General features: G+C 48.4%; 1 protein-coding gene across 7 annotated transcripts in view; it reads right to left on the bottom strand.

Annotated features, from left to right (window-relative positions):
* The window catches only part of ADGRE5 (adhesion G protein-coupled receptor E5), a 295974-nt gene that overhangs the window by 104566 nt on the left and 165693 nt on the right, over nucleotides 1-25715 (bottom strand). For 6 of the 7 annotated variants that reach the window (XM_063931714.1, XM_063931719.1, XM_063931717.1 and 3 more), the window contains one exon: nucleotides 17209-17331. The exons of the other annotated variant lie outside the window; for it this stretch is intronic. In XM_063931714.1, coding sequence (XP_063787784.1) covers nucleotides 17209-17331 — 123 coding nt within the window. The remainder of the gene's footprint in view (nucleotides 1-17208; nucleotides 17332-25715) is intronic. 7 annotated transcript variants of the gene reach the window in all.

Genomic DNA, 25715 nt, shown 5'->3' with positions numbered 1-25715 from the left:
TTGGCTGTGGCAGGCCTGCCACAGAATGTGCAAGCTGAATTGTACTACAAATCCAACGAGCAATAGTCTGCTTAGAAGCAGGAGCACCCAGCTTGTTGGGTGCATACAGGATAAACAGCGAGTCAGATTCTCTGACTCCAGCCGTCCTGGAAACATATATTTTCAGGGCCCTGACTAAGTCCAGCAACTTGGAGTCCTCCAAGTCCCTAGTAGCCGCAGGTACCACAATAGGCTGGTTCAAGTGAAACGCTGAAACCACCTTAGGGAGAAATTGAGGACGAGTCCTCAACTCTGCCCTGTCCGTATGAAAAATTAGGTAAGGGCTTTTATAGGATAAAGCCGCCAATTCTGAGACACGCCTGGCTGAAGCCAGGGCCAACAGCATTACCACTTTCCATGTGAGATATTTTAAGTCCACAGTGGTGAGTGGTTCAAACCAATGTGATTTTAGGAACCCCAAAACTACATTGAGATCCCAAGGTGCCACTGGAGGCACAAAAGGAGGCTGTATATGCAGTACCCCCTTGACAAACGTCTGAACTTCAGGAACTGAAGCCAGTTCTTTCTGGAAGAAAATCGACAGGGCCGAAATTTGAACCTTAATGGACCCTAATTTTAGGCCCATAGACAGTCCTGTTTGCAGGAAATGCAGGAAACGACCCAGTTGAAATTCCTCTGTAGGGGCCTTCCTGGCCTCGCACCACGCAACATATTTACGCCAAATACGGTGATAATGCTGTACGGTTACATCCTTCCTGGCTTTGATCAGGGTAGGGATGACTTCATCCGGAATGCCTTTTTCCTTAAGGATCCGGCGTTCAACCGCCATGCCGTCAAACGCAGCCGCGGTAAGTCTTGGAACAGACAGGGTCCCTGCTGGAGCAGGTCCTTTCTTAGAGGTAGAGGCCACGGGTCCTCTGTGAGCATCTCTTGAAGTTCCGGGTACCAAGTCCTTCTTGGCCAATCCGGAGCCTCGAGTATAGTCCTTACTCCTCTCCTTCTTATGATTCTCAGTACCTTGGGTATGAGAGGCAGAGGAGGGAACACATATACTGACTGGTACACCCACGGTGTTACCAGAGCGTCCACAGCTATTGCCTGAGGGTCCCTTGACCTGGCGCAATACCTGTCTAGTTTTTTGTTGAGGCGGGACGCCATCATGTCCACCTTTGGTTTTTCCCAACGGTTCACAATCATGTGGAAGACTTCTGGGTGAAGTCCCCACTCTCCCGGGTGGAGGTCGTGTCTGCTGAGGAAGTCTACTTCCCAGTTGTCCACTCCCGGAATGAACACTGCTGACAGTGCTATCACATGATTTTCCGCCCAGCGAAGAATCCTTGCAACTTCTGCCATTGCCCTCCTGCTTCTTGTGCCGCCCTGTCTGTTTACGTGGGCGACTGCCGTGATGTTGTCTGACTGGATCAGCACCGGCTGACCTTGAAGCAGAGGTCTTGCTAGGCTTAGAGCATTGTAGATGGCCCTTAGCTCCAGGATATTTATGTGAAGTGATGTCTCCAGGCTTGACCACAAGCCCTGGAAATTTCTTCCCTGTGTGACTGCTCCCCAGCCTCTCAGGCTGGCATCCGTGGTCACCAGGACCCAGTCCTGAATGCCGAATCTGCTGCCCTCTAGAAGATGAGCACTCTGCAACCACCACAGGAGAGACACCCTTGTCCTTGGTGACAAGATTATCCGCTGATGCATCTGAAGATGCGACCCGGACCATTTGTCTAGCAGATCCCACTGGAAGGTTCTTGCGTGGAATCTGCCGAATGGGATTGCTTCGTAAGAAGCCACCATCTTTCCCAGGACCCTTGTGCATTGATGCACTGAGACTTGGCCTGGTTTTAGGAGATTTATGACTAGTTCGGATAACTCCCTGGCTTTCTCCTCCGGGAGAAACACCTTTTTCTGGACTGTGTCCAGGATCATCCCTAGGAATAGAAGTCGTGTCGCCGGGATCAGCTGCGATTTTGGAATATTGAGAATCCAACCGTGCTGGCGCAGCACTATCTGAGATAGTGCTACTCCGACTTCCAACTGTTCCCTGGATCTTGCCCTTATCAGGAGATCGTCCAAGTAAGGGATACCTAAAACTCCCTTCCTTCGAAGGAGTATCATCATTTCGGCCATTACCTTGGTAAAGACCCGGGGTGCCGTGGACAATCCAAACGGCAGCGTCTGAAACTGATAGTGACAGTTCTGTACCACAAACCTGAGGTACCCTTGGTGAGAAGGGTAAATTGGGACATGTAGGTAAGCATCTTTGATGTCCAGAGACACCATATAGTCCCCTTCTTCCAGGTTTGCAATCACTGCTCTGAGTGACTCCATCTTGAATTTGAACCTTTGTATGTAAGTGTTCAAGGATTTTAGGTTTAAAATTGGTCTCACCGAGCCGTCCGGCTTCGGTACCACAAATAGTGTGGAATAGTACCCCTTTCCCTGTTGTAGGAGGGGTACCTTGATTATCACCTGCTGGGAATATAGCTTGTGAATGGCTTCCAATACTGCCTCCCTGTCTGAGGGAGACGTCGGTAAAGCAGACTTTAGAAAACGGCGAGGGGGAGACGTCTCGAATTCCAATTTGTACCCCTGAGATACCACCTGAAGGATCCAGGGGTCCACTTGCGAGTGGGCCCACTGCGCACTGAACTTCTTGAGACGGGCCCCCACCGTGCCTGAGTCCGCTTGTAAAGCCCCAGCGTCATGCTGAGGACTTTGCGGAGGCGGGAGAGGGCTTTTGTTCCTGGGAACTGGCTGTTTGTTGCAGCCTTTTTCCTCTCCCTCTGCCACGGGGCAGAAATGAGGCGCCTTTTGCCCGCTTGCCCTTATGGGGCCGAAAGGACTGCGCCTGATAATACGGCGTCTTCTTAGGTTGAGAAGTTACCTGGGGTAAAAATTTGGATTTTCCAGCAGTTGCCGTGGCTACCAGGTCTGATAGACCTACCCCAAATAACTCCTCCCCCTTATAAGGCAATACTTCCATGTGCCTTTTAGAATCCGCATCACCTGACCATTGCCGCGTCCATAAACCTCTTCTTGCAGAAATGGACAGCGCGCTAACTCTTGATGCCAGTCGGCAAATATCCCTCTGTGCATCACGCATATATAGAAATGCATCCTTCAAATGCTCTATAGTCAGTAATATACTGTCCCTATCTAGGGTATCAATATTTTCAGTCAGGGAATCCGACCACGCCAGGCCCGCACTGCACATCCAGGCTGAGGCGATTGCTGGTCGCAGTATAACACCCATGTGAGTGTATATACATTTTAGGATATTCTCCAGCTTTCTATCGGCAGGTTCCTTTAGGGCGGCCGTATCAGGAGAGGGTAGTGCTACCTGTTTAGACAAGCGTGTGAGCGCTTTATCCACCCTAGGGGGTGTTTCCCAACGTGCCCTATCCTCTGGCGGGAAAGGGTACGATGCCAATAACCTTTTAGGAATTATCATTTTTTTATCGGGGGAAACCCACGCCTCATCACACACTTCATTTAATTCCTCGGATACAGGAAAAACTACAGGCAGTTTTTTCTCACCAAACATAATACCCTTTTTAGTGGTACTTGTATTATCAGAGATATGCAATACATTTTTCATTGCTTCAATCATGTAACGTGTGGCCCTAGTGGAAGTCACGTTTGTCTCCTCATCATCGACACTGGAGTCAGTATCCGTGTCTGTGTCTGCCATGTGAGGTAACGGGCGTTTTAAAGCCCCTGATGGCGTTTGAGACCCCTGGACAGGCACAAGCTGAGTAGCCGGCTGTCTCATGTCGTCAACTGTCTGTCGTAAAGAGCTGACACTGTCACGCAATTCCTTCCATAAGCTCATCCACTCAGGTGTCGACTCCCTAGGGGGTGACAACTCTATAATAGGCAATTGCTCCGCCTCCATCTCATTTTCCTCCTCAAACATGTCGACACAATCGTACCGACACACCGCACACACACAGGGAATGCTCTGATAGAGGACAGGACCCCACTAGCCCTTTGGGGAGACAGAGGGAGAGTATGCCAGCACACACCAGAGCGCTATATATAGACAGGAATACCACTATAAAATGTGCTTTTCCCTTTATAGCTGCTGTTAGTATTAAAACTGCGCCAAATTAGTGCCCCCCTCTCTTTTTTACCCTTTTCTGTAGTGCAGGACTGCAGGGGAGAGTCAGGGAGACGTCCTTCCAGCGGAGCTGTGATGGAAAATGGCACCCGTGTGCTGAGGAGATAGGCTCCGCCCCCTTCTCGGCGGCCTTTTCTCCCGCTTTTTGGTGAGTTCTGGTAGTGGTTAAAATACATCCATATAGCCCTGGGGGTTATATGTGGTGTATTTATGCCAGCCAAGGTGTTTACATTGCTGCTCAGGGCGCCCCCCCCTAGCGCCCTGCACCCTCAGTGACCGAAGTGTGAACTGCAGTGCTGTGCGCTACCTTGTTGAAGACTGATGTCTTCTGCCGCCGATTTTTCCGGACCTCTTCTTGCTTCTGGCTCTGTAAGGGGGCCGGCGGCGCGGCTCTGGGACCGAGCTCCGAGGCTGGGCCTGTGTTCGGTCCCTCTGGAGCTAATGGTGTCCAGTAGCCTAAGAAGCCCAAGCTACCACCACTTAGGTAGGTTCGCTTCTTCTCCCCTTAGTCCCTCGATGCAGTGAGCCTGTTGCCAGCAGGTCTCACTGAAAATAAAAAACCTAAAACTAAACTTTCACTAAGAAGCTCAGGAGAGCCCCTAGTGTGCACCCTTCTCGGCCGGGCACAAAAATCTAACTGAGGCTTGGAGGAGGGTCATAGGGGGAGGAGCCAGTGCACACCAGGTAGTCCTAAAGCTTTACTTTTGTGCCCAGTCTCCTGCGGAGCCGCTATTCCCCATGGTCCTTACGGAGTTCCCAGCATCCACTAGGACGTCAGAGAAATGCATTTCTTTATACATAGCAGCCAGTAAAGTTTTATAAAGCAACTGGGCCGCAAGTTTCATTTCCTCTAGGTGTGGAAATTGAGAAACCCACTGATGAATACTGGTACATCTCTACTTAAAAAAAGCCAGGACAGTTGAAGTATAATGTTGTGCTTGTAAAAACCTGAAGTCATTGACTGTGAGAAAAGAGAAAAGTGAGCTTGCTTCCGAAAAAGAGAGGGGCTTTTTAGTATCATTATTGGTTAGATGTCAGATGCACTTAAGTCCCTCCCTAGCCCACGAACGGAATGGGAGTGCGGCCTCACCATTTTGAAATTCTGGATTTGCCAAAAAGGGGAGGAAAAGGGAGTGATGACTATTGAGATAACATGTGGTCATGATGCCAATGGTTGGGAAGCCGTTGCTCGAAATACCGACGCCGGAATCCTGACACTAGGCCAAAATACTGACGCCGGAATCCCGTCAGCATCCCGAACGTAAGTATGCTGAGGTCTTCTACATTTTAGCCGCACGGGAAGGGGTGTGTGTGTGTGTTAGATTTAGGCTGCAGGGGGAGGGTTGTGCTGCAGGGAGGTTAGGGTTAGGCTGTGGTGAGGGGTGAGGGATGTTAGGGTTAAGCACCCCCGAAGAGGGTTAGGATTAGGCTGCAGGGAAGGGGTGGTTAGGTTTAGGTATCAACAGGGAGGGTTAGGGTTAGGATGCAGGGGGGCTGGGAAGGTTAGAGTTAAGATGTGGGGAGGGAGGATTAGGGTTAGGGAGGTAAGGGGGAAGGTAAACATACTTACCCGATCCCTGTCAGAATTCTATACATCGGGATGCCGGCATCGGTTATATTACCACTGGCATCCTATCAACCAGTATTTTGTATGTATTTCCTCACAGTATGCCAAGTTGACCAAACAGTCATTTAAAGTGGATTATCTAATAAGTGAGATGGAATATCTTGCTTGTGCATTTATAGAAAACAAATTAGATTATTTCTGGGACTATTCCCACTCGTGACACTGAGCCCGCGAGGGTCTTGGGGGGTAATTCAGATCTGATCGCTCACTAGCGTTTTTTGCAGCGCTGCGATCAGGTCAGAACTGCGCATGCGTATGCACCACAATGCGCAGGCACGTCGTATGGGTACAAAGCAGATCGTTGCTGTGCGATGGGTTTTACGAAGAATCCATTCGCACAGCCAATCGCAAGGAGACTGACAGGAAGAAGGCGTTTGTGGGTGGCAACTGACAGTTTCAGGGAGTGGTTAGAAAAACGCAGACGCGTCCAAGCATTTGCAGGGCGGGTGTCTGACGTAAATTCCAGCCCCGGACAGGCTGAAGTGATCGCAGCAGCTGAGTAAGTTCTGGGCAACTCAAAAACTGCACAAAGTTTTTTTTGTACCGCTCGGCTTCACATGCGATTGCACACTTGCATAGCAAAACTAGGGCGACGGCTATGTGAACGCTGGACTGCAAAAAAACATTAGCAAGCGATCAGGTCTGAATTACCCCCTTGTTGTTCTGCAAACCCACTCCCCGGCAGCATTCTACTGGCCAGGATCTCGGTATGGTGACCGGCGGTATCCCAAGTGCCGGTCACCCATACCCAACCTGTTCTAACATTGGCCCTCATTCCGAGTTGATCGCTCGCAAGGCGAATTTAGCAGAGTTGCTCACGCTAAGCCTACGCCTACTGGGAGTGTATCTTAACTTCTTAAAATTGCGACCGATGTATTCGCAATATTGCGATTACAAACTACTTAGTAGCTTCAGAGTAGCTTCAGACTTACTCGGCATCTGCGATCAGTTCAGTGCTTGTCGTTCCTGGTTTGACGTCATAAACACACCCAGCGTTCGCCCAGACACTCCCCCGTTTCTCCGGCCACTCCTGCGTTTTTTCCGGAAACGGTAGCGTTTTTATCCACACGCCCCTAAAACGCCGTGTTTCCGCCCAGTAACACCCATTTCCTGTCAATCACACTACGATCGCCGGAGCGAAGAAAAAGCCGTGAGTAAAAATACTATCTTCATTGTAAAATTACTTGGCGCAGTCGCAGTGCGATTATTGCGCATGCGTACTGAGCGGAATTTCACTGCGATGCGATGAAAATTACCGAGCGAACGACTCGGAATGAGGGCCATTGTGTCAGCATGAGTGTCTTGTTTATGTAACCAGTCTTTAATGTATATACACATAGTAGCCTGTGAGTAAAGCAGAACATCTGGAAAAATTATGCCACCCCTCAATCTTCTGCAGAACAACCATACTAATTTTAGGTTTTTTTTGTTTTTCCAAATGAAAGAACGAAAGGATTTGAGAATAGCAGCCTCATCTGATTTAGAAAGTATAATCGGCAGCACTTGTAGGGAATACATAATTCTCGGAAATACAATCATTTTAATAAGGTATGTTATACCGAAAAAGAAGTGAGGGAGGCGTCACCAATCTCGGAGGACATCAAATGAACGCAAGATAAGATGTTTAACATTGAGAGTATCGGTCATCTGTGTTACGGGGTAAATAGGCATACATATCTTAACCATTTAATAATTCCATATTTTAAAAAGAGATGTGCGCCGAACCATTTTGTCTGGTTTTGGTTCTAATTCGTCATCTAGTTTTGGTTTTTCCAAAATGCCGTGACTGGTATTGGTTTTGTATTTTTTTTATATTGACCACCTCACAATATTGTTTTCATTCAGTTTAGGCCAAAGGCTGCAGTAAGCTGGCTGGCTACTAAGTGGCAAAGCAGTGGCACAAACACAAGGCAGTTTATAGCATATATATGAAACATTACCACACAGCAGTGGCAGAAATGAAAAGTGGGGCAAGATGGAATTGTCCCTGGGCCCTCTCATCCACCTTTATGTTGAATATTAAAAAGGGCATGCGCAGTTTAACAAACCAAGCACTTCATCGACTATTGTAGCTGAAGTGCTTGGTTTGTTTGGGACCCCACAAAACAAGCTACTAATGGGCTTAAGGCAGCATAGCTAACAGCTCCACAGTGGCAAAATGTAATTCTCATTACCTTCCTCCCCCTTATCAAGGTGTGTACATTATCCTCACAAAATATCAATTCATCCCTGCTGGAATCCACCATTACAGAAGTCTCTGTACTTGGACGTAATTGCCGGTAAAGGTCTTCCTCGTGGAAGTTGTAGTTCATTTTGCTGAACATCATCTTTTCCTCATTTTGAGGAAGTAGCCTTCTACGCCGATTGCTGAAAAGGATCCCGGCTGTTCTGAAAACTCTTTCTGAGTACACACTGGAGGGTATGCAGCTTAAGTAATGCAAAGCCAGTTTGTACAAGGGTCTCCGAATTACCTTTTTTTCCCTTCAAGTAGTCAAAGGGACTATGTGACATGCCTGTTTGTACACGGTCATAAAAATAACCCTCCACCATTCTTTGGACAGTGACCATATTAGATGGAGTTAATGTATAATTCACGTGCACAGTCTGAAACATGATCCCTAGAGGAGGAAGTGGGCCCCCAGGCAGTGGGGCCCACTGGTGGATTCCACTGTGGGCCCTGAAGCTAGAAGTTATCCAGCTAAATTGAGACAATGATACCAGTGTACACTATGTGCCTGATTCTGATTTTGAAGTAAAGAAAAAATAAGATTTTACTCACCGGTAAATCTATTTCTCGTAGTCCGTAGTGGATGCTGGGACTCCGTAAGGACCATGGGGAATAGCGGCTCCGCAGGAGACTGGGCACAACTAAAGAAAGCTTTAGGACTACCTGGTGTGCACTGGCTCCTCCCACTATGACCCTCCTCCAGACCTCAGTTAGGATACTGTGCCCGGAAGAGCTGACACAATAAGGAAGGATTTTGAATCCCGGGTAAGACTCATACCAGCCACACCAATCACACCGTATAACTCGTGATACTATACCCAGTTAACAGTATGAAATATAACTGAGCCTCTCAACAGATGGCTCAACAATAACCCTTTAGTTAAACAATAACTATATACAAGTATTGCAGACAATCCGCACTTGGGATGGGCGCCCAGCATCCACTACGGACTACGAGAAATAGATTTACCGGTGAGTAAAATCTTATTTTCTCTGACGTCCTAAGTGGATGCTGGGACTCCGTGAGGACCATGGGGATTATACCAAAGCTCCCAAACGGGCGGGAGAGTGCGGATGACTCTGCAGCACCGAATGGGCAAACTCTAGGTCCTCCTCAGCCAGTGTGTCAAACTTGTAGAATTTAGCAAATGTGTTTGACCCCGACCAAGTAGCTGCTCGGCAAAGTTGTAAAGCCGAGACCCCTCGGGCAGCCACCCAAGAAGAGCCCACCTTCCTTGTGGAATGGGCTTTCACTGATTTAGGATGCGGCAGTCCAGCCGCAGAATGTGCAAGCTGAATCGTACTACAGATCCAGCGAGCAATAGTCTGCTTTGAAGCAGGAGCACCCAGTTTGTTGGGTGCATACAGGATAAATAGCGAGTCAGTTTTCCTGACACTAGCCATCCTGGAAACATAAATTTTCAGGGCCCTGACTACGTCCAACAACTTGGAAGCCTCCAAGTCTTTTGTAGCCGCAGGCACCACGATAGGTTGGTTCAGATGAAAAGCTGATACCACCTTAGGGAGAAACTGGGGACGAGTCCTCAATTCTGCCCTATCCATATGGAAAATCAGATAAGGGCTTTTACATGACAAAGCCGCCAATTCTGATACACGCCTGGCCGAAGCCAAGGCCAACAACATGACCACTTTCCACGTGAGATATTTCAGTTTCACGGTTTTAAGTGGCTCAAACCAATGTGACTTTAGGAAATCCAACACCACGTTGAGATCCCACGGTGCCACTGGAGGCACAAAAGGGGGCTGAATATGCAGCACTCCCTTAACAAAAGTCTGAACTTCAGGTAGTGAAGCCAGTTCTCTCTGGAAGAAAATCGATAGAGCCGAAATCTGGACCTTAATGGAACCCAATTTGAGGCCCATAGTCACCCCTGACTGTAGGAAGTGCAGAAAACGGCCCAGCTGAAATTCCTTCGTTGGGGCCTTCCTGGCCTCACACCACGCAACATATTTTCGCCAAATGCGGTGATAATGGTTTGCGGTCACTTCTTTCCTAGCTTTAATCAGCGTAGGAATGACTTCCTCCGGAATGCCCTTTTCCTTCAGGATCCGGTGTTCAACCGCCATGCCGTCAAACGCAGCCGCGGTAAGTCTTGGAACAGACAGGGCCCCTGCTGCAGCAGGTCCTGTCTGAGCGGCAGAGGCCATGGGTCCTCTGAGATCATTTCTTGAAGTTCCGGGTACCAAGGTCTTCTTGGCCAATCCGGAACAATGAGTATAGTTCTTACTCCTCTTCTCCTTATTATCCTCAGTACCTTTGGTATGAGAGGAAGAGGAGGGAACACATAAACCGACCGGTACACCCACGGTGTCACTAGAGCGTCCACAGCTATCGCCTGAGGGTCCCTCGACCTGGCGCAATATCTTTCTAGCTTTTTGTTTAGGCGGGACGTCATCATGTCCACCTGTGGCTTTTCCCAGCGGTTTACAATCAGTTGGAAGACTTCCGGATGAAGTCCCCACTCTCCCGGGTGGAGGTCGTGTCTGCTGAGGAAGTCTGCTTCCCAGTTGTCCACTCCCGGAATGAACACTGCTGACAGTGCTAACACGTGATTTTCCGCCCATCGGAGAATCCTTGTGGCTTCTGCCATCGCCGCCCTGCTTCTTGTGCCGCCCTGTCGGTTTACATGGGCGACTGCCGTGATGTTGTCTGACTGGATCAGTACCGGCTGGTTTTGAAGCAGGGGTTTTGCCTGACTTAGGGCATTGAAAATGGCCCTCAGTTCCAGAATATTTATGTGTAGGGAAGTCTCCTGACTTGACCATAGTCCTTGGAAGTTTCTTCCCTGTGTGACTGCCCCCCAGCCTCGAAGGCTGGCATCCGTGGTCACCAGGACCCAGTCCTGTATGCCGAATTTGCGGCCCTCTTGAAGATGAGCACTTTGCAGCCACCACAGCAGAGACACCCTGGTCCTTGGAGACAGGGTTATCAGCCGATGCATCTGAAGATGCGATCCGGACCACTTGTCCAACAGGTCCCACTGAAAGGTTCTTGCATGGAACCTGCCTAATGGAATTGCTTCGTAGGAAGCTACCATCTTTCCCAGGATCCGCGTGCAGTGATGCACCGACACCTGTTTTGGTTTTAGGAGGCCTCTGACTAGAGATGACAGCTCCTCGGCCTTCTCCTCCGGGAGAAACACTTTTTTCTGTTCTGTGTCCTGAACCATCCCCAGGAACAGTAGACGTGTCGTAGGGACCAGCTGTGACTTTGGAATATTTAGAATCCAGCCGTGCTGTTGTAGCACCTCCCGAGATAGTGCTACCCCTACCAACAACTGCTCCCTGGACCTCGCCTTTATCAGGAGATCGTCCAAGTACGGGATAATTAAAACTCCCTTCTTTCGAAGGAGTATCATCATTTCGGCCATTACCTTGGTAAATACCCTCGGAGCCGTGGATAGACCAAACGGCAACGTCTGGAATTGGTAATGACAATCCTGTACCACAAATCTGAGGTACTCCTGGTGAGGATGGTAAATGGGGACATGCAGGTAAGCATCCTTGATGTCCAGTGATACCATGTAATCCCCCTCGTCCAGGCTTGCAATAACCGCCCTGAGCGATTCCATCTTGAACTTGAATTTTTTTATATATGTGTTCAAGGATTTCAAATTTAAAATGGGTCTCACCGAACCGTCCGGTTTCGGTACCACAAACATTGTGGAATAGTAACCCCGTCCTTGTTGAAGTAGGGGCACCTTGACTATCACCTGCTGGGAATACAGCTTGTGAATTGCCTCTAACACTGCCTCCCTGCCTGAGGGAGTTGTTGGCAAGGCAGATTTGAGGAAATGGCGGGGGGGAGACGTCTCGAATTCCAGCTTGTACCCCTGAGATACTACTTGAAGGATCCAGGGATCCACCCGTAAGCGAGCCCACTGATTGCTGAAGTTTTTGAGACGGGCCCCCACCGTACCTGGCTCCGCCTGTGGAGCCCCAGCGTCATGCGGTGGACTTGGAGGAAGCGGGAGAGGACTTTTGCTCCTGTGAACTGGCTGTATGCTGCAGCTTTTTCCCTCTACCTCTGCCTCTGGGCAGAAAGGACGCGCCTTTAACCCGCTTGCCCTTATGGGGCCGAAAGGACTGTACCTGATAATAGGGTGCTTTCTTTGGCTGTGAGGGAACATGGGGTAAAAATGCAGACTTCCCAGTTGTTGCTGTGGAAACGAGGTCCGAGAGACCATCCCCGAACAACTCCTCACCCTTATAAGGCAAAACTTCCATGTGCCTTTTAGAATCTGCATCACCTGTCCACTGCCGAGTCCATAACCCTCTCCTGGCAGAAATGGACATTGCACTTATTTTAGATGCCAGCCGGCAAATATCCCTCTGTGCATCTCTCATGTATAAGACTGCGTCTTTAATATGCTCTACGGTTAGCAATATAGTGTCCCTGTCTAGGGTATCAATATTTTCCGACAGGGAATCTTACCACGCAGCTGCAGCACTGCACATCCATGCTGAAGCAATAGCTGGTCTCAGTATAATACCTGTGTGTGTATATACAGACTTCAGGATAGCCTCCTGCTTTCTATCAGCAGGTTCCTTTAGGGCGGCCGTATCCGGAGACGGTAGTGCCACCTTCTTTGACAAGCGTGTGAGCGCTTTATCCACCCTAGGGGATGTTTCCCAACGTGACCTATCCTCTGGCGGGAAAGGGTACGTCATTAGTAACCTTTTAGAAATTACCAGTTTCTTATCGGGGGAAGCCCACGCTTCTTCACACACTTCATTTAATTCCTCAGATGGAGGAAAAACTACTGGTAGTTTTTTCTCTCCAAACATAATACCCTTTTTGTGGTACCTGGGGTAACATCAGAAATATGCAACACATTTTTCATTGCCTCAATCATGTAACGTGTGGCCCTATTGGAAGTTACATTAGTCTCATCGTCGTCGACACTGGAGTCAGTATCCGTGTCGACATCTGTGTCTGCCATCTGAGGTAGCGGGCGTTTTAGAGCCCCTGGTGGCTTTTGAGACGCCTGGGCAGGCACAGGCTGAGAAGCCGGCTGTCCCATATTTGGTATGTCGTCAAACCTTTTATGTAAGGAGTCGACACTGTCGCGTAATTCCTTCCACAGAACCATCCACTCAGGTGTCGACCCCGCAGGGGGTGACATCACATTTATCGGCATTTGCTCCGCCTCCACATAAGCCTCCTCATCAAACACGTCGACACAGCCGTACCGACACACCGCATACACACAGGGAATGCTCTGACAGAGGACAGGACCCCACAAAGCCCTTTGGGGAGACAGAGAGAGAGTATGCCAGCACACACCAGAGCGCTATATAACACAGGGATCCCACTATAAATGAGTGTTTTTTCCCTTATAGCTGCTTATATTATATATACTGCGCCTAAATTTAGTTCCCCCCCTCTCTTTTTTACCGTTATGTAGCTTGACACTGCAGGGGAGAGCCAGGGAGCGTCCTTCCAGCAGAGCTGTGAGGGGAAAATGGCGCCAGTGTGCTGAGGGAGATAGCCCCGCCCCTTTTTCGGCGGACTTCTCCCGCTTTTTCTGGAATTCTGGCAGGGGTATTTTTACACCTATATAGCCTTTCTGACTATATATGGTGTAGATTTGCCAGCCAAGGTGTATTATATTGCCCTCAGGGCGCCCTCCCCCAGCGCCCTGCACCCATCAGTGACCGGAGTGTGAGGTGTGCATGAGGAGCAATGGAGCACAGCTGCAGTGCTGTGCGCTACCTTGTTGAAGACAGAAGTCTTCTGCCGCCGATTTTCCGGAACACTTCTTGCTTCTGGCTCTGTAAGGGGGCCGGCGGCGCGGCTCCGGGACCGAACATCGAGGTCGGGTCCTGTGGTCGATCCCTCTGGAGCTAATGGTGTCCAGTAGCCTAAGAAGCCCAAGCTACCACCAGTTAGTTAGGTTCGCTTCTTCTCCCCTTAGTCCCTCGCTGCAGTGAGTCTGTTGCCAGCAGATCTCACTGTAAAATAAAAAACCTAAAATATACTTTCTTTCTAGGAGCTCAGGAGAGCCCCTAGTGTGCATCCAGCTCAGCCGGGTACAAGATTCTAACTGTGGTCTGGAGGAGGGTCATAGTGGGAGGAGCCAGTGCACACCAGGTAGTCCTAAAGCTTTCTTTAGTTGTGCCCAGTCTCCTGCGGAGCCGCTATTCCCCATGGTCCTTACGGAGTCCCAGCATCCACTTAGGACGTCAGAGAAAAAAGCAAGTAACTTTGGACAGTATCCTATTAGCCACGATGCTCTTTTGTCCAGTAAAAGAGGCTGGATATCACACTGCTTCACCGTTGTTCATTATCACGATATCATTTTAGAGGCCATTTTTATTGGGCAAAATTGGACCCGCTATCATGTGAAAGCACATGGGATCAGGGATCCCATGTATTTTCGCAGCTCCAGCTATCTGTTATCGCAGATTATGCTTCGGTGCCTGAGACACCCGAAGCATAGTCCCCGATAAGTGCCGGTATCGAGGGAAAAGGATGCCGGCATCAGGCCTAATTGGATAGCCCCCAGTGATCCTATTAGCAGCAGTAAAGTACTGTTGCTAATAAGATACCGCCCTTTGCACCTGGAACAAACCATGTTGTAATGCAAGGGGTGCAAATACATTTATATTTTTTCTGTGCGGGGTAAATACTGGCTGCTTTTGCATGATCACAAATGTTAGACAGCTATATTTTTACACTGCAATTTATATTTCAGTTTGGACACACCCCACCCAAGTCTAACTCTCTGTGCACCTATTACATCTGCCCCAACTGCAGTGCAACATGGTTTTGCCCAGATGCACAGTTACTGGCTTTTTTTTTTTTCTTTACTTCCAAATTAGAATCAGGCCCAGTGTATATCTGTAGCAGTGACTGAGAGAGCTGGAGGTAAGCATATGGGGCCTGATTCTGAGTCAAACACAAGTGTAATTACAGATTAATCTCATGGAATTCAGCATGCTCCGCAAAAACATATCGCCAACTGTGCCAGTGCCGGGCAATGCAAACGCACGTGGATGGAGATTGCAAGTGTGGATGGATTGATCAGTCCATTGATGGAGTTATCTTTCTTTGAAATGAGTGTTACTGGGTGACAACCATGTGGACGCACAGAACTGCTTCCCTATTGGAAGTGTAATGGAAGTGTTGTGAGTGTGTAAGCCATCTGTGCTCAATAGTAGCATGCAGACGGAGTTGGGACATCTGTTTTAGAGGGTTGCATTTAAAATGCCAGCTGTCGGGAACCCGGCGTTCAGGACATCGATACCGAAATCCCGACAGCTGACAATGCCGGCAGCCGGAATGCCGGCGCACCAGGGCTATTCCCACTCGAGGGTGTCCATGATACCCATAGAGTGGGAAAAGATCCTGTGGTGAGCGCAGCGAGGTGAGCACAGCAAGCCCGCAAGGGGACTCTTAGCGCTCGACCCACTGTCCGGATATTGACAGCCGACATCCCGTCCGCCAGTAAAATGTATGTAATCAATTTTATATGGGTCTTTTGCAGCATGTATGGGGTGGGTGCAATTCCTGATACAAATCTTGAAGGCTGCGGATGGGAAAAACAGTGGGCAGGATTACATTCCATATACAGATGCACAAATCTACAGTATACGCTGACTGATTATCGCATTACTGTAAGGTAGCAAGGGAGCTGCAGAGGCCGTATAGAAAAGCATCCGCAGGGGTGGCTGACTCAGAATAAGGCCCATAGTATGCAGAAAGTCTGCTCCAGTTTAATTGCAGGAACTGGAGCAGACTGTTACAAAGAATATTTGTGTGGGGAAAATGGACACTGCACACTGCTCCATAGCTGAACTCTTATTCCATCCAGACAGACTCCATACCATACTTACCTACTGTGTGGCTGCTCCCTCCGGGAGAGAGCAGCCAGGTCACACAAGAGGGGGCGTGGTGATGCATCTGCATAATTGTAGCCCCACCCCTGCTCTGTAATGCCCACATTATTGGTATTGCAGAGCGGTGGGCGGGGCTACGATGACGCGAATTAGCACAATCGTGTCATTCACCCCGCCCCTTTTTTCTATTTAACAGGCTGAAGGTGGTAGGGGTTTGGGGTGCAGCGGGAGAAGTGCGGGGTGCGGCCGGGAGTGCCACCCTAATTTCGGGAGCCACTCTGCCTTTCCGGGAGAGTGGGCAGGTATGCTTCATACCCTGGTAACAGAAATGCATGCATCTTTAGGATTGGAAGTACAGTGGGACCAGACTGGCTGTGTAATTACATTGTGTTATGTAATGTAATGTATGCTATTGTTGATCGAACTATCTGTAATTCATTTTAGTTTGCTTAATGTTGAACATTTATATCTTACAAGTAATACTCAGCAGAATGCTGTTCCTGCCTCTGACCTACTCAGAGTGGCCCCATTCAGATGTGGTTGGAGGTGCTATCACTGCTGACTACATCCTAGAACGCAGTATCAGATCGTCTCCGACACCACGTGCCGGCTGCGTGACCCAACTACCACAAGTCCCACAGAGAGGCTAAGAAAAATCTGTCCTCTGACGGAGATCCTGGCCTCGCCCCTCCCCTGCAATGGTGGCGACATGCCTCCGTTTGGAGAATTAGAGGCCACTGCTGCCCCCTCCCCACACCCAAATGGCATCAGACTGTCAATCACTGACAGTCTGATGCCAATCTGCGCCCTTCATCGCAAGACTAATTAGAGTATGTGCAGAACGAGTCCTGCACATGTGCCAAGTATCGATAATCGGTACTTTGCAATGGACGCAGCACCTCCAACCACATATGAATGAGGGCCAGTGTTATCGATGTGGGGGTGGGTGCCTCTTGCCTCTCTGGGCGGTGGCTTCCTATAGCTGCCTACAAACCAGCATTCATACAGAGACCAACTACAGGTTAGTGCACACAGTGCCACGGTCTGCAGATTCTTGCTGCCTATGATTATCCCCCTATCCAGGGGTCAGCACACACTTTGTGTTCTCAGCCTCATAGACACAGACACTTCACTTTGTTACACATAATGACTATTGAGGTCCTTTTAGTTCTAAGTATGTATATGATTTCTTGTTGCTATACAATATGTATGTACATAATAACAGTATTTGTTTAAAATATGGTTTGTTTGTTTGTTTGTTTGTTTGTTTGTTTGTTTGTTTTGTTAAATCATTCCTGAATCTTCAGTGTAAACACAACCATATGACCTATAACCATTGTGCATATAACCATACACGTTACTCACCTTCACAAGTGAATGTATTACCCACATAATTTTTTTGGAATCCCTCCATACAGCTACAGTTTGATGTATTCAAGCAGCTTTCAGGTTTCGGTGGGCAAATATTATCACTACACTGCGTTCTGTCTGTAGGATGATAAAGGGAACAGAATAACATCATGCGTGTGTATATATTCACTTGCAATCCCCACCACTTTCATGCATACAGATATTATTATATACTCAAACAGCAGCTATTATCTATTCAAAGTCATTTTTAACATTTAAAACATAGTACCGGCGTGGCCTAGCTGTGGAGAAGGGAGGACGCCTTGAGCCCGGGCCCCTGTACTTATTAGAAATATTAGCCCTTTCTGCCTTTGATCCTGCCCTTGGATTTATTCCACAGGGTCGCTGAGAGCCTATTGCAGTGGGTTCGGTGGGTTGCGGAGCCGGCGAGCACCCTAGGTGCCCGTGCAGGTTGCGGCCTACCCACCTGAAAAAAGCCGGGGACTCGCATGGAGCTGGGACCGGACCGGAAGTGCCGCGACGGAGCCTCGGAAGACGCGGAGGTACGGAGCTTGTCCACTGCTTCCCCTCCCTGCGGTCTCCTCGTCGGCGCTGTGCCCGCCCGGCTGGAGAGGTGCCTCCGACGTAGACAGTGACCCCCGCTATGCGGCCCGACAAGACGGGAGAGCGGGTTCAAGGCTGCGCTGCCCGCTCTTTCCGCGGCGGCCGCTGCTGCCCGCCCCAGGCGCTGACCTGCTGCTTCTTGTGACGGGGACCCGGGGGCTCCCGGTGCGCAGGCCACTAACACCACTAATGATTTTAGGGGGCCCACAGCACTAACTCCTAAGAGGCCTGGGATAGGAAGCTGACGGCGCCATCTTGCTTGCTGGCAGTTAGCCAGTTCTAAGGCACACACAACTTGTTCTGCAGTCCCTTGTCCCTACACAGCTTCCCATCTATATATTCCTTCATACGAGACTTTATCTTTGCCACCTCTCGCCCGGACCATGCAGCCTTGAAGGTAGACGCTAGGCATTTTTATAGAAACACTCCAGGCGCTTCCATTAACCCTCCATATTCATCTGGCGGACCCCTCCATCGCTGCACTCGATTACTAGGGGCCACGAGGGGACTCGCCTCTGCCCAGGCCGTGCTGATGTAACCTAGATGTGATGGTTGGGTCTTCCCCTCACTCCTGATGCGGTGACTCCGCCCTTGACGCATATATCAGGCCGACATAGGTGTCTCCATCCTCCTGCTTCCGATTTCTTTTGTCAACAACTACCGCGGAGGAACATACCCTCTGGGATAATGCCGCCTAAACGCCAAAAAGACCCGACTCCGGTTCGCCCGGTCACTTTCTTCAAACAGTCTCCGGCATCCCAGAACTTGAAAAGTCCAGCTGTATCGGATCCCCTCTCCAAACATGCCACAGGATACGACGACGTATCCAGGCCTCCCCTTGTGACTCAAGCGAAATTTTCTCAACTAGATGACGACGCACCTCTCACACTCGGCTCTATGCAGCAACTTCTGGCTTCCTTCAAAGATGATATTGCGATGGAGGTTAAGACGGCACTCCAGTGCTGCCAGCAGACGGTCGATGCCATAGGCCAATGTATGGATCACCTAGAGAATAAGTGCGAGGAGGTGGTGAAGTCTCACAACGAGATGATCAATCAACTTGAAGAGCTACAAGCAGAGGTCGCGGACCTACGACGGAAGACCTGTGACCTTGAGGATAGGTCACGCCGTAATAATGTGAAACTCTGCGGCATCCCAGAAACGGTCTCCAACTCAGAGCTTAAACAATTTGCGACAGACCTCTTTATGACTCTTCTTCCTACTAGCTCTATGGACGACTTCCTCATAGATCGTATCCATCGTCTACCGAAGGCGAGAAATGCTCCTAAGGACGATCCGAGAGACACTTTGATGAGGATGCATTACTTCCATGTCAAGGAACAAATCCTGCGGGCAGCTATGCGCCCGGACTTACCGGCCACGTCTTTGGGAGATATACAAGTGTACGAATACCTTTCGGCGGCTACCCTGGCGATGCGTCGCTCATTCTATCCGGTGACCGCGGTATTGAAGAGGGCTGATATCCTTTATCGATGGGGATTTCCGACGAAATTGCTTGTTAGATGAAATGGCGTCATGCATGCGATTCTCACGCCGGAGGCTGGTTTAAAACTGTTAGACTCTTGGAAGAGGGAGGATTCACCTGAAAAGGCTTCTGCAACACTCAAATTGGCTCAAGAGTGGTCAACTGCCGGCAAATTATTGTGGTGATTAATTAACTCCCCCAGGCTGTATGTAATAGCCGGACTTGATCTTCTTGCTTCACTTTACGTTGATATGGGCCTTCACCTTGCCTTCCCGGGCAGCGCTCCGGATACTCATGGAGCGTGATATGTATTTATGCATAAATGTGATATGAGCCTAGCTTGGGATGCTGACATGATATTATCTCGATTATAACCCTGTTACTCTATGTATGTCTACATTCCGGCAGTGATGTTCATGCTTCTCCTAACGCTATATACGTTGGCCCTAGTATGGCCCGGGAGACGGCATTCACCCTATGTCTACTTGTTATTGTTGCTATATATTGACGGTTCTAGGAGTGGGGGGTTTCCCCGCACCTCGCCACAACCCCATGTGTTGCCTGTTTGGGCAACCCTGTTTGGCATCCTTGTGGTGCCCGTTCTCTTTTCCTTTCTCTCTGCTTCTTCTTCCCTCCCTGTCTTACCTGTCTCTCCAAGTTTTGATACACGAGTTCTCTCGTAGGTCCCGATATACATTTTATGTATGCAGTTTAAATTTTGCATTGTTTATTGACATTCCTAATGGTTAATGTTTTTTCCTTAAACGTGAAAGGGCTAAACTCGCCCAATAAACGGCGATTGGCCTTACGCCATTTTGCCAAATGTAAGGCGCACATAGTGGCCATACAAGAGACCCACTTCATGTCCATATCACCCCCCTCCTTTAAAGATAATAAATTCCCCACTTGTTATACGTCCAACGGACCAAAGAAAAAAGCTGGGGTTGCTATTTTATTCTCAAGTACATGTGATTTCTCTATAGACCACCAAATTAAAGATCAAGGAGGTAGATATCTTATCCTCACAGGTAAATTAGAAGACAGGCCGGTCACGATAGCTACGCTGTATGCCCCTAATACCAAAGAAATTCCTTTCTTTAGGAAGTTTTTTAAAACCCTTCAGATGCACTTATCGGGTGCTTTATTATTGCTAGGGGACTTCAATATGGTCCTTGACCCCACGATAGATAAGTCTTTAGTCCGCTCCACATCCAGTGCAAGCTCGCGGCGGGATGGCTCCCAGGCCTTTGGGAATATACTACATGAATATGACCTTTACGATGTCTGGAGAGCTAAAAACCCGACATGTAGGGATTATTCGTTTTTCTCCCCGGTTCATGGCTCTTTCTCTAGGATCGATCTAGCAATATCGGACAAATGGACCCTCCAACAGGTTTCGAAGGCTTCTATCCTGCCAGATTCATGGTCCGACCACTCTGCCCTCTCCGTCCATTGGGACCCCCGCCGCATGAGATCCTCCCCTTCCCTATGGCGTCTAGGGGATTATCTCCTCTCAAATGCGGATACCAACCGGTCTATTGAACAGTCACTTTCCCAGTATATCGAAACCAATGTCCCGGCCGACACGTCCGTGTTCACACACTGGTGTGCCCTTAAAGCGGTGGTTAGGAAAGCGGCAATCCGGGCGGCTCCCTATATCCGTAGGACCTCCCGGGAAAAACAGCTAGAACTCGAGGCCCGTCTTAGTGGCTTAGACGCCCTACTCAAGCAGAACCCTTCTAATAAGAAAATATATCGGGACCTGACTCGGGTCAGGGATGAGATGAATAAATTGGCTTTAACTGAGGTCCACAAAAACCTTTTCCGTTTGCGACAAAAGTTTTATATGCAGGGGGACAGGGCGGGTAGAATGCTTGCACGCAAGCTGAGGGGAAAAACTGCCAAAGAGAGGGTGAAAACCATTTTCAATTTAAATAACATCAAAATAACCGACCCGTCGGATATTGCTAGCTCTTTCGCTACATACTACTCATCCCTCTACAATTTAAAAGACGATGTATCTGTCCCACAACCCACACCAGCTAATATTGCGGCCTTTTTGAAGGATGTCCATCTCCCAACTATTGGTTCAGCTACTCTACAGGCTTTAAACCAGCCTTGGTCCAGTACGGAAATTAAACAGGCTATAGACTCACTCCCACTGGACAAAGCTCCAGGTCCCGATGGGTTCATAAATAAATTCTATAAATGCTTTAAAGACACTCTTACTCCAGTATTGGATGGAGTCTATAATCATGCGTCCTCTGTCGGGAATTTCCCGGCGGAAATGTTGGAGGCTCGTGTGGTTACCTTTCCCAAGCCAGGGAAGAACCCCGCTATGATGCCTAATTATCGCCCCATAGCTCTATTAAATACTGATTTAAAAATCTTTGCAAAACTAGTGGCCAACAGGCTTAACCCCCTACTACCCTCGCTTGTTCATGGTGATCAGGTGGGGTTTGTTCCTGGCAGACAATCCCCCGATAATACGAGGCGGGTAATAAACGTGATTGACGCCTTCTCTAGGTCAGATTCCCCATTACTGTTTCTTTCCCTGGACGCGGAGAAGGCGTTCGTTCGCCTTCACTGGGGGTATTTACAGGAGGTTCTATGTAAGTTTGGTTTTACCGGCAGGGTTCTTTCCTCCATCTTGGCTTTATACTCTCACCCCTCGGCAAGGGTGTGTGTGAACGGTCTTCTCTCCTCCTCTTTTAGGATCACGAATGGCACACGCCAAGGGTGCCCCCTGTCCCCGCTAGTATTTGCTCTGGCAATAGAGCCCTTGGCAGAGAAAATAAGATCTTCACCCCTGATTGCAGGAGTGGAGTTTCTGGGACAATCCCATAAGATATGTTTATTTGCGCACGATGTCCTCCTGACACTCACCACTCCTGCGACCTCCCTGCGAGCTTTACACACACTCTTGTCTGAATATTCAGCTGTTTCCTATTCTAAACTTAATAGTACCAAGACGGAGGCACTTCCTATTAACTTTCCACCCCCCCCCCCTCTTATCCGCGCTGAAAGCCTCCTACTCGTATTCCTGGCAGGATAGAAGCCTTAAATATTTGGGGATTCATATCACCCGGAGGTTGGATGACTTGATCTCTGCTAACTACCCCCCCCCCCCCCCCCCTGCTGCGTAAAATGACAACTCTAGTCTTTGACTGGATGATGAATCATGTCTCATGGTTAGGGCGAATAGCTGCACTGAAGATGACGGTCCTCCCCAGGCTCATGTATTTGTTTCGAGCCATCCCTCTCCTTTTACCCAACTATCTTTTATCTAAATTTAATGCAATGTTCAATTCTTATGTGTGGAAAGGCAAGAAACCAAGGTTAGCCAGGAAGACAATGATCCGCCCCAAATGTGAAGGGGGTTTAGCATATCCAGATTTACATTCCTACCAACTAGCATGCCGACTTGCACAAATAGGAGCTTGGTATGCACAACCTCCGTACAAATCGTGGGTCCAACTAGAACGAGGGCTCGTCGCCCCGCTCCCCCTGACTGATGTTTTGCTACTCCCAAAGTCGGAGGGCAATCAACTAGCCACTAGATTTCTCTCTGCCCAAACTACCCGCAAGGCCTGGCTGGAAGTGGTACTTAGAGGAAGTGCTATTAACCTTCCCACCCCTGCTTTCTCCCTGACGGGCATAGCCTCCTTGATCCCTGACTTGAGATTCGATTCCTGGATATTGAGGGGTATTCTGTCTCTGCAGGATATAATGGTGAACAATACTCTCCTTACCTTTGCCCAGATACAGGAAAGATTCATGCTGCCACATGGGGAATTTTATAAATACTTACAACTCAGACATTGGCTCCACGGGGCCTCTGTATCCCCCCACATCCTATCTTCCTTACCCAAACTTGTTCAGAAGTTTCTAGATACCGGGGAGGGCAGGGGGGGTATCTCTAAATGGTATAACTACATTATCAACCTCCAACAGCCTCAAACAGCCCCCTTTCAAGTGAAATGGGAAGCGGACCTTAGGTGCTCAGTCTCAGAGGAGGAATGGGGGATGATTTTCCGATCCTGTTATACTGTGTCTAAATGTATATCACACATAGAGTTATCCTATAAACTCCTCCACCGATTATATTTTACCCCATCCCGCCTACATGCGATGCAACCCTCCACATCTAATCTGTGTTGGCGTAATTGTGGTAAGGTCGGTACCCTACTGCATATCTTCTGGGACTGCCCGGTGCTTACCCCGCTGTGGGACTCTGTCTTCCACCTTTTAGTATTGGTACTGGGTCTACGTATGACTCCCCACCCACGACTGGCTCTCCTTCACCTATACTATGGCGACTTATCGCCGGGCGACCGTTACGTCCTAGGCCATATTCTCATCTCCACCAAACTTTTAATTGCTCGCTAATGGCGCTCCACAGGGGTCCCCCATATAACGGCGATAGAGAGGTCCGTACAGTCGCATTGTGAATTTGAGACAGCGGGAGTGGCCTATACCTCTTCTTCATCCTGCCCATTGCTCCGCTGGTATTCGTGGTCTACTTATTGGCACAAACGCCCACCAGATCCCATACCCCCTCATGACACTTAGGTCAGTGGTATACCACTTTATTAAGCATTTTCAGTTGGAAGGATTTAGCCTCGCGTTGTTTTAATGTATGATATTTTCCTCAATATTCTCTATGCAATTGTTTTATTGCCGAACTGTCTGTGTACCCCCCTACCCTTCCCCTTTTTTCTTTTCTGTACCCCTCACCCGCAAAATAATAAAAATGATTATTGAAAAAAAACAAAACATAGCACCTCACAGCACCTATTATTTCGCCTCATGACTTTATTCAGATTTACATTTTTGTCCCCAGGCCATTAATCTGTGCTTCTGCTGCTATTGGTTGGCGCTACATAATCCACAACTTGCATTCCATCTGAAAATGAAATACAATACATAGGGCCTTATGTAATAGCCTACAGGATGTGGTCGTGGGCACAATTCTTGCAAATTAACCCGTATTTTTCAAGCAATAATAATGTAAAAGGGAAAACCAACCCGGTTTTTAGTGCAAACTTAACAGCTGCATTTACTCCCATGAAAACCCACGTTACTGCTGATTTCTAATTGAATAGCTGAGTCTTTTGCCTCCAGTAAAAAGTTGCACAAACTAGTTTGTGGCTATTTGAAATTGTCCCTTAGGCATGCATGTTTTTCTTTTTTCTTTTTTTTTTACATGTTTTTATTGAACAAAACACAAATTCACAGGGGTATATTTACTAAAGTGTTAATTTTAAAATGTGGAAAAGTTGCCCATAGCAACCAATCAAATTCTACTTATCATTTATATAGAACCTTCTACAAGAAAATAGACAGAATCTGATTGGTTGCTAGGGGCAACATCTCCACATTTGAAAACCTGCACTTCAGTAAATATATGGCTCACCGAGTACAAATTACCAATACTTGCACAAGATAAAAACCAGGGGGAGCAGAATATCCACAAGTACAAAAAATATAAAATATAGCATATATTCATAGTCAGCATGTGTGACAGTGTAAACTGTACTCCTAGAGAGTATAGACGTACGGATTTTTTCTTCTACTTGTTATCTTAAGAGAACTTTTTCTTGTTTCATATAAGAAGTAACCGACATCAACAATCAACAAATAGTGACATAAGATAAAAAGGCAATCAAACAAAACAAAAGAAACAAAAAGGAGGGAGGGAGGGGGGTATGTATCTTAGTCCTCAAAGGGGGCAGCCTCAAACTCACGTACAGTATATGAAAAGGATTACACCTGGATAGGCTCATCCTCCAACATTCTGGTCACATACCAACCTGTGTGTTAAAGGCAGATTTAACTTGCAGATGTGTGGAAGGTAACAATGTATCCGCATAGCTTTCCCATAACTCGAAGATACTCTGCACACTTGCCTCTTTGCTCCCTCTTTGTGCCTCTTTGAAACCCATGTTCAACCCTGCAAGCTACCCGAGCTGGAATGGTATCCGTTCAGATGGTTGACCATGTCATGGTCGACAGTCATTAGGTCGACCACTATTGGTCGACATTGTCATGGTCGACATGAACACATGGTCGACACATGAATATGGTCGACACATGACAAGGTCGACATGAGTTTTTTTAACTTTTTTTTCTTTTGGGGAACTTTTCCATACTTTACGATCCACGTGGACTACGATTGGAACGGAAATCTGTGCCGAGCGAAGCGGTAGCGGAGCGAGGGCACCATGCCCGAAGCATGGCGAGCGAAGCGAGCCATGCGAGGGGACGCGGTGCACTAATTGGGGTTCCCAGTCACTTTACGCAAAAAACGACACCAAAAAAAGTTAAAAAAACTCAAGTCGACCTTTTCATGTGTCGACCATGTGTTCATGTCGACCATGTCAATGTCGACCAATAGTGGTCGACCTAATGA

This window comes from Pseudophryne corroboree, chromosome 6 (assembly GCF_028390025.1).
Source record: "Pseudophryne corroboree isolate aPseCor3 chromosome 6, aPseCor3.hap2, whole genome shotgun sequence".
NCBI classification, from domain to species: domain Eukaryota; kingdom Metazoa; phylum Chordata; class Amphibia; order Anura; family Myobatrachidae; genus Pseudophryne; species Pseudophryne corroboree.
Note: the sequence above shows the minus strand (reverse complement) of the source record. Positions and strands in the feature narration are given on the sequence as shown.